Source organism: Biomphalaria glabrata, chromosome 11 (genome assembly GCF_947242115.1).
Source record: "Biomphalaria glabrata chromosome 11, xgBioGlab47.1, whole genome shotgun sequence".
In the NCBI taxonomy this organism is placed as follows: domain Eukaryota; kingdom Metazoa; phylum Mollusca; class Gastropoda; family Planorbidae; genus Biomphalaria; species Biomphalaria glabrata.
Window position 1 is genome coordinate 5,014,904 of NC_074721.1, and position 10,071 is coordinate 5,024,974.

The 10,071-nt window shown below is 35.7% G+C and overlaps 1 protein-coding gene across 1 annotated transcript in view; it reads right to left on the minus strand.

Moving 5' to 3' along the window:
• The window catches only part of LOC106066733 (fibrillin-2-like), a 64,103-nt gene extending 54,266 nt beyond the window's left edge, over window positions 1–9,837 (minus strand). Inside the window, exons 1-8 of the mRNA XM_056045467.1 lie at window positions 9,694–9,837; window positions 9,367–9,480; window positions 7,576–7,702; window positions 5,799–6,034; window positions 4,480–4,743; window positions 2,688–2,822; window positions 1,081–1,350; window positions 339–471 (exon numbers count right to left, since the gene is read on the minus strand). Of these exons, the coding sequence (XP_055901442.1) occupies window positions 339–471; window positions 1,081–1,350; window positions 2,688–2,822; window positions 4,480–4,743; window positions 5,799–6,034; window positions 7,576–7,702; window positions 9,367–9,480; window positions 9,694–9,754 (1,340 nt within the window). The 5' untranslated portion in view covers window positions 9,755–9,837. The remainder of the gene's footprint in view (window positions 1–338; window positions 472–1,080; window positions 1,351–2,687; window positions 2,823–4,479; window positions 4,744–5,798; window positions 6,035–7,575; window positions 7,703–9,366; window positions 9,481–9,693) is intronic.
• Window positions 9,838–10,071: the final 234 nt, after the last annotated feature.

The following is a 10,071-nucleotide window of genomic DNA, read 5'->3' on the forward strand; positions in this document are numbered from 1 at the left end:
AAGAGCCGGTGACCCGTAGACAGCTTGAACCATACAGTACTACACACTGGCAGAACTTGCGACGCCACTGGTTCCAAACTGTATCGGGTACCGGCCATTCATTTGGAACACACCCAGCTCTGTACAGAAGAGGAACTGATCTGTGTCTTGGCTTTCATCTCAATTCTATGAGATGAATATTCGTTACACCATAGAATCATGCATGTATGGCAACTTCTTAACGTCTTTGAAACACCTTTAAACACATTAACACCTGGATGGATAATTTGAATAATACAGATTCAACTATCATATATAAGAATTGATGATTTTTTATATTGATTATTTTAAAGATTTACCTTATTGAGACAACTTGTCCTTCTGGCGCTTCAATCGTCCAATTACATTCTGGATACAGAGTGGTACTAATATATTGCAGGTGATAACCTGAATCGATGGTCCCTTCGGCCTTGGTTATAATTTTACCACATTCTGAAAATAAGGAAAAATACAAATATTTTAATGTAGAATATTTCACTTTTTTGTCTCATAAGTAATTTCAGTACTTAGGCCCATGCCAAGATTGTCCTTCTACAATGCATACTTGCAAGGACACATTTGAACACTATACACGATTTCTGATTGTAAGATGTTTGTTTGCCAAATTTTTCACGTGTTTCGGGTGTTCCTTCAGAGTTAAATATAATCTACATCCTAGTCCAAACCTCATGCAGGACCAAGGTGAATGGTAGCAGGCAGGGTATGAACCCTTGACCATCGACACGACCGAACGAGAGTCCAGCGCGCATAAGTTTTAGAAAATGCAGCAAGAGTTTATATGCGAATATTCGGCTCGAAAGAATAATAAAAAGTTGTCAAAGTAAATGATTCAAATGTTTTAAATAAAATATTGGACTATGAACATGACAAAAGTGTGAGCTAAATCTAATTGTACGAATTGAAAAATAGGCCTAAAATTCTGACAGTTTAGCTCGACAGCCAAACTTTGTATCTACCAAACAATTTGTAGTGTAAATCTACTCAAAGTGGAATGTTTAATACAGAAAAAAAAAGAACACAAAAAATACAATTTAAACTTACCGTCACATGTCGTTTCATTCTTAGGCTCGTAGCCAGGTGAACACCGACATTCAAATGATCCTAGCGTATTGTAACAGCTGGCGTGGTCTTTCTCTAACTCACAAGGTTGTTTTAGAAAGTTACATTCATCGAAATCTTGGTCACAATATGTCGAAGTCCAGTTGAGATAGCAGTGACACAGGCCGTTGGTTTTGTTATAGGACTCAGTATTTGACTGTCTACACTGAGCTGGAAAGCCGCAGTTATCGCCATAGTACCACTGTGGACAATCTACAGACAAAATTTAATACAATTTTATTACAAACAGATCATACAAATAAAATTCTATTTATGGCGAAACTATACTAAGTGTTACTAGTTCAACAATATAAATATGAAAACTTTGTAAATAATAATGCATCAATTAGTACACATTTAGAAAAGAAAATATAGGCCTATATCTTATATCTTAAGACGCCGTTTTCCTTATCGGTCTTCTTTAGTCGTACCGACTGGTTCATCTATAGAACACTTTTTCGTGTGACTGTGAAGCCTGCTTTTGGAGAGACACGTTCACATAAATTCCAGGTTAAGGTGACTTTCGATTTAGTGGTAGAGAAGCCGGCCATTGTTCATATGGCACGCTTTTCTCCCATGTTTTTTCGCTAGCATAGCTTGGTCACCGTCTCTCTCCATCTAGTGCGGTCTATGGCTATGTCTTCCCAATGGTCAGTATCAATGGTCACTGTTTTAAGGTCCCGTTTGATTACATCCACGTATTAAGGGTGAGTCCGACCAGTTTATCTGAAGCCAGACGCGAGTTGTCAGTAAAGAATGACTTTCGGGATGCGATTGTCCTGCATCAGGCGAGCATGACCAAGCCAGCGCAAGGATCTCAGTATTGCACACTCTCTCTAGCCATGTGATTTTCAAGATCCTTCGGAGGCATTGCAAGTGGAGTGAGTTTAGTTTTCTCTCTTGCTTTGTGAAGGTAGTCCATGACTCGCTGCCGTACAGTAGCGTGCTAAGAACGCATGCCCTGTAGAACTTCATTTTGGTCGCTGTAGTGAGCTTCTGGTTTTCCCCAAACACTTGAACGTAAATTGACCACAGGCAGACAATCTCGTATATTGTGGATACAGTCAGGTTTACGTAGCCACGTGAAACGATGCTCTATTGGTTTAATCTTCAGAATCCAAGATAATCCTGATTATAATCCATACAAGGCCTATATCTGATTCTGAAAGAGTTTATAGCTTGCCAGATTATCGACGTCGAGCAATTAAATCGGTGCCCAATCCATAACAAGCTTGATTTATTTCCTCAAATAACCTTGAGTTAATCGCAAGGTATGAATCTCACCCTTTACTGTGTACTCTAAATCCTTAAAAAGTCAACACGCAGGGTAAATCCTTTTTTCAGAACAATAAATCTAATTACAGTATCATTACATTAATGATTACAGTAATTACAGTATCAATTAGTATCAGTTGTTAAATGTGTCGTCATCAATCAAATTAACTCCATCGGGTAATCCCATTTTAGTTTTAAAAAGGTGTAGATTGATGTAAAACAAATGCTTATTTTATAAAGATATTTCTTCCCAATATGTTCTTATAATTACTCACCAACGCATTGTGTTTGTGTTTCGTCAGTTGAGTTTAACATCATTCCTTTAGGGCAATAACACGTTTCCTGTAATGGGTTTGTTGATGTCACGCCACAAAAATGAGAACACTGTTTCTGAGTGCACTCTCCTGGATCTAAAGTCATACAAATGTAATCTTAAAAAGGATAATATGTTATAGTTTTTTTTGTTTTTTTTTTTTAAAGAAAATAACTGGGACGCATTTTCGAACAAAGTTACATTCTAAACTGAATTCTAAACGAATTATTATCTTTATGTAATGCAGACGTCTCTTCAAAAATGTAGTTTGATCGCTTCCGTGTTTTCTGCAGTTAACAGGAGTTTATTCTATTTTTAAAATATGCTAAGGATAGACTGACAGCTTTCGAGTAACTTTTTCATTCACTATTATGTAAATTTTGTTTCAAAACAATCTACCGTCTACTCCAAGGGAGTGGTGCAGAGATGATGGAGTTTTGTAAACGTTCCTGCTAATGTGTGATAGTGGTTGTACCCGAGCTTGAGACTTATTAACAACTTGTTGAGTTTCCGACTAAAAATTTTAATTTAGTTTTCAGTTAAAAATAAAAAGTTGCTCTTAACGATGACACATCCAGCAAATACCACAACTATTTAAATAATGAAGCCGTGTCTCTAAAAACAAAGGTACCAACTTTAGAACTGATGTTTAATTATCGGGAATTTCACGAAAAAGTGAAGTATGTCGAGGGTCGTAGATTAAGCATCAATGTTGCCAACTAAAGAGCGTAAGAAATTTGATTTAGTGGTAAAAAGTGCATTAAAACTATTATATAGGTGTAGCTTTAAAAACAAAGTTTATCAGCGCTTCCTTTACTCTTTATACCGGAAAGATTTTAAAAATTAGCTTTTTATACTTTTTCCTGTATAAATGAAAATCTCTAATAACTTAGTACGATGTTTTGATCAAGCTGTTGAAATGGTAATATTTCACAACAATGAAATGGTATTTTGTTTCTTTGAAGTTAATGTATAGATGTATATAGCTCTTTATTTCAGATAAGTACAATTATAATTAGACTCAGAGGTTGTCATAGTAAAGTAGAAGGCTATGTGCTTAGATGTTTTGTAGTATCTGCGAGAGCATAAACATTAATGTCAATAGGGTTGGTGTCACCTGCTGCGGCCAGCACAACTTATACCCTAGCTACGCCGCTGATACAATAAATTGTTTTTGTGTGTAAGCTTAAGTGTAGTATTTTTAAATCTATGTTATTAAAAATAAACAAAAAGAAAGCTTACCTTTCTTTACAAATCGCAGAAAGAAGAACTCTATATCCATATTGAGCTATGAATAAGTTGTGTGGTTTGCAATTTCGAGTCTGTGTTAAGTTAATTTCTATTAAGTATTGGTAAAGACCTAAAGAGGAAAGGAGCAAAAACAAATGGGAGTGCCATCAAACGTCCATGCCGATCAGCAAAATGATTAGGCCAAGTTGAAGTCCATGCCTCTCGTACATAGCAAAAAGTACGGTCTAACGTTTTGTAAATGATGATACGTACAGTGTAGAATTTTTGATATTTTTGTTGAATTTCAAACAAAATTAAATGTAAAAAAATAAATAAATAAAATAAAATGTGTTCGGGCATCTGTGTCTTGCTGCTGTAACTTTTTTTTTGTTAAGTTGTATGCATTAAAAAAAATTATTTGGTCAAGACCGGTCAATTTGGTGCCGGCCAACCGGGCGTTTGCCCGTTTGCCCATAGAGCCAGTCCGCCCCTGCCCACTACCCTCACCACTAAGCATAACTAACCTTGACATTGTCCAGTGCTATCTTTAGTTAGTCCAGGCTTACATCTGCACTCATAGCCACCTAGAACATTTGCACAGACGCCGTACAGGTCAGAGCACGTATTGGGGTCCTGACAATGGTCTACGAGGACAGAGCAGTCCCAACCTATCCAGTTAGAATTGCACATGCACTGCCCGGTAAGACTGTTACAGTAATCAGTGTTGGATTTGTTACATGGGCATTCATTGTTACAAGTCTCACGTCCATACGTAAAAGGCTGGCAATCTGCGAAACAAACATAAAAAGAGAATATTTTATAATTATCGCATCTTTCAAGGCAGGCAAAGATATATAAATTCCCGATGGATACCCGACATAAGTCAATGTTACCAATCGTCATTGGTTGGAGTAGGGCGGCCTTAGATAATTTAAGGCCCTAGGCGATGTGAATGTGGTGAACCCAAATGAAATAGAAAAATAAAAAAAATTAACAGCGAAAATATAAAATTACACAATATATATAACACCTACTGTAGTCTTAGACCGCACTAGCTCTGGAAGAAAAGCGTGCCACACAGAAAATGGCCAGCTCCTCTACCACCAAACGAAAGCCATATTGATCTGCAATATATGTGGACTGGAGTGTCACTCAAAAATAGGGCTACATAGCCATATGAAAAAGTATTCGAATGAACCATAGTCGTTCTTCGACTGAAGGAGGCCAATAATAAATAAATGAGTGTAGTCTACTATAGTAGCAACAATGTGCACACGTTTTGCTATTTCTTCTCTAAAAAAATGTTGAGTTCTGTGGCCCCGACCAATTGAAGGCCCTAGACGGCTGCCTAGTTTGCCTTAGGCCAGCCTTAGTCGGAGATAATTGCGAAAACAAGATCAAGATTAACTAAAGAGCAAAAATTTAAGTCTAACACTGATGCACGATAGAGAATATGTGGACCCATAAAGTCTTCAGCTTATTCTCTTGAGAAAAATTGACATACAAACATTTCAAGTAAGGTAGATACTAAGGCCATCATACATCATACATAAGAAATGGATAGCTGCTTAGTCGAATGGTTATCGTTTCGCACTGGCATTATGATTATCCCTAGTTCAAACCCCGCCTAGATCCAGCTCATGCCATCCTGCAAGAGGCTTGGACTAGGTCGTATAAATCCTCATTTTTAATAGAAACTTCCTAAATTTGTTAAATCATAAACCGATTTCAACCGATAGCTAGGAACATGATTTAGCTTTCATCTATAAAGAAGCTTACTTGGAACGTTGGCAATAACATTTTAGCATAAAGCTAGGTACGTAAAACATTAGCGTCCTCTAACCTATAGCTCTATATGAAGCACTGAATCCAATTCTTGATCCCATGCTGTCAGATTTGAAGATAACTGTCATCTTATTACTATTAGTTCGAACTAATATGTTCAAAGTGGACTCTTCGCTATTGTACCCGCAGTAGGCATTGCCTATCCTTGGATATTGATTATTGGGTCCATCATAGAAGACTAAATAATCCACACAGTTTTGATCAGCGTAGCGATCTAGATCTAGACGTGTGAACCTGTTACAAAACAAAAATGTGATCATTGTAACTGCAAAGTAAATACTAATAAAAGAAAGCGTACCCGTAGTAATGCACCGCTTTGTTCGAGTGTCAATTGAATTACTAGGAATGTTTTAAAAAATAAAAGTTGGATTTCTCTAACAAATCTAAAGATGATCAGGTCAAGTCTAGTAGATTTTTACTTATTCTTACAAAGCTTATATCAACTTACTCCGTCTGTCTGGTACACACTTTGTACACCTTATTGTATTCATTGTGCCTAACAAATCATTGGTCAATCAAAAATTAACCAATTAATTAACATATTAGTGGTAATTAATTTATTTTGTTTGAAATAAAAAAAAAGGAAATAAATCTCAAAGTACTGAGAGACACGGCTATAAATTTGTCTTTACTAAGGTTTACTATAGGCCTGCTACCGGCCTTAATTTTAAAATGCTGGAAAACTAAAGCAGAGAAAGAGAGAGAGAGGAGGGGGGGGGGGACGAGAGTGGGAAAAAAAAAAGAAGTGAGAAAGAGAGAGAGAGAAGAGAGTACCTGACGAACTGGTGTAAGGTTTACTCGGGCTACTCTACTCAGCCACAACTCAGCGCCCAAGTAGGAACGGTCAAAAGAGGAAGCAAATACACCAATAGGGTAACAAAAGATTCGTATTCATTACAAGTAAGAGAGCTCCCAAAGCCCTGTCGCGATCCACACGCAGTTAATAAGGAAACGTTTTAAACTGTACAATAGTCTTATATATTGATATTAGGTCATAGATAAGAGTAAACGCAACCTTATTATTCACATTTAATTGTGACACGGGATTGGGCCTGTTGTTTTCCATTATTTTAAAATGATTTATGCTCACACTTCACAAGAGAAATAGTCCCAAAGGGAAATAACGATCAAAACAGATGACATTACATTTATTTACATTTCTTTAACGGTACGCAGTTGACACCTACACTATTAGCTCCCTCCACAAACGATTGTTATATGCTAGTCAATAGCATATACGACTAAGGTTGTTGTGTTGTTATTTTTTTTAAGATACCAAAGCTACATTAGAAAACTATTATTATTTTTATTATATTTTATTATTAGCCTACAACGTTAGTTCAATGCTCAACAATTAGATTATTGTGTATATTGTTATTATGTAATGACTGTGACTGCCTTTGTGGCACTTGTGGAAAAACAAAACAAAATTGTCAAATTGAGCCACTGGTAATAGGGTTGTTATAAAAAGACACCTTCTTGGAGCTCTCCCAGACTTAGCAATCGTTCAGACAGGCCGGCGTTAGAGAGCTCTCGTTAATCTAGGGAGTTTTAAAAGTACGTGACTTCCCTCTCTAATCTATTACAAATTTAGTGTAGGGGTAACAGAAAGAGTATTAGAACATGGAATAGGTTGCCTGCTAGATTGACCTAGGGATACGCGTTGGACGTAATCATCACTTTTTTTGAAGTAACGTCTGTACTTTAAAAGAAAAGAATGAAAGAACGAGAGGGGTGCTACAAATAGGTGTAATAAAGAAAAGTCTTCCACTTACGTCAAACTGATGACCTGGTTTGTTGCTACTGTGATGTGCCACTGACAAACAGCGTTGTCTGGATAGTTGGATGGGAAGTTGGGAGAAGTTATCACCCCTGCCTGGTCAGACAGTTCACCACCACAATCTGAATGATTATGTTTTAAAAATACGCATCCTTAATATGATAACAATTTCTTTTTATTTTGTATAATTATATTAGGCAAAATCAGCTTTAGTGTTTATATCTTTTATTTATTTTTAGCGGCTCCGTAAGGGGAAAAGCCGCTATTAGTTTTGTGCTAAATATCCGTCTGTCGCACTCACTAGAGGAGAAATGAAAAATATTATTTTTTAAAATTAGAATTGGGTATGCATTTCAAATGGTTAAATGTGATAACCCATAACCCAAGCAGGAGATCCTTTTTTAAGGAGAAGATATAACATTATTCATCTTTATGAAATAAGATATTTTAATCTTTTCAGTAGAAATCTAGAAAAGATTAAACACGCATTATAATAGAATAGTTATTAGAAAAGTTGTGGTATCAAATTGAGTCGCTATGGATTCATTACATTGTTTGATTGTTCACCAACAAAATCTATGTGGCGAGGTGTTCAGTCTAGACCATGTGATGATGATCTTGTTCAGATTGAACAATGTTCGTCGTGTCGAAAATCCATCTGCGGCCAATGTGTCAAATGCCCAGACAGAGCTGCAAATGGAACTGATTACTTTAAAAGCCAGACATCCCTGCTTGAAAAGTTTCAAGTGATGCAGACAAATGATTTCTAGTGCGTGTTGCTTGCAGAAACCTTTCCAAATCTCCGAAAACAAGCGTTAACGATGATCGCAATCATTGCAAGCATTTATTATTGAGGACAAACCTTTTTAATGTTACATAATCGACTCATTGTCAAACATTAAAAATTCTAGACTTTCCCCATTTCATATATGCAGCCGGATATTTAAGATTTGGTTTAGGAAAGTACTAAGACGATAAACTAGACTCACGGGTTTTTAATAAAAAAATGGTTTATTGTCTCTTTCGATTTAAAAAAAAAAATTGATGTGGCCCGCAAAACGAAAGTCGGAAATTACAATGGTCCGCAGGCCGAATAATGTTGAGAATCATTGAGCCTTATCTTAATACGTCCAGAGTGAAAGTTGCATGATTTCTTATATGTAGAATTTTTACGGCAACATTGGATGAAAGGCAGAATAGGATCATATTTGCGCATGCTTATAGGGTGTCTAGATCTAAATTCTATGCTAATCATTATAAAGTAAAAACTGTTTTTGTTTTAGATAAGATAACAAAAGATCATTTTCATTGGTCCGATCAAATGGAAATTCAGTTTGACTACAATTGACCACCTCAGCGTAACTACTGTAACAATAACAATATAGATGCAAATACGAACATTCACACACGATGTACATACACACTCACAACCAGCGCTTTATGAATTATACTTCTATGAACTTCTCGATGACGACAGATGACATTGTAACACTCTGACCGAAAGTGGGATGAAGGAGTTTTTAAATCTTTCTGTTTTAGTCCTATTGGAAAGGAGACGACCACTTCATTCAGATTTGATGTATGTTTTTAGCTATAACATGAAAAAAAAAAAAGAGTTTCAATAGTTCTTCTTCTTGTATTTTAAGACCTAAACCTGACAAATGAACAGACAGACTACACAAAAATGTCTTCTTTTCCCCTTAAGAAGTCCGATTAAAAAATAACTTTTTTTTGGTTAATAATTTTTTTTTTATCAGTTTGTAAAAAAAAGTGAAAAACAAATTACCAATAAACTGGCCGAAGCAATATCCATTTAGTAATGTCAGCTGTATTACTATGATTGATAAAATAGATGTCTTCGTTGCCATGGTAACTGGTTCGAAGTTAGGATGAATCATATCTAAAGAATAAAAGAGTTTCAGCTCTTAACACTTCACTGAAATTCGCAACGGTATGTATAAGTGATGATATGTTTCAATTAATTCATTAATTATATAGTAATATTATAATATATAATAGCTATTAAGAAACCTTTGAATACGTATATATTCTATGGTTTGAAACTGTGAGATATCTTATGAGTAACATTAGGACTAAGTATTAATGTACTGACCAAAACTGCATCCTGCAGAACAGGTAAGAAAAACCATACAGAGATAGATAAGAAAAACCATGCAGACAAGAATATGCCTCTCGCATTTATACAGGACACAATTCTTATCTTATCTTATATAATAGTAATAATAATAATAATTCTATGCTCTTTGACTTGTTTACTTCCTGATATATGAGAAATAAGCAAAAATTAATTACTTAAACAGGGCATAACAAAACATTTGTAGACATTTTGGCAGATCTCCAAAAGGATATAAAGATTAAATTATAATGGGCTGGAATTTTTTCCGATGTCAAATTTGATAACATTTAAGAAATTCGATAAAAGAGCGGGGGAAAATTCCAGACGGCTGTGTCAAAGAAATTCGATCAACCA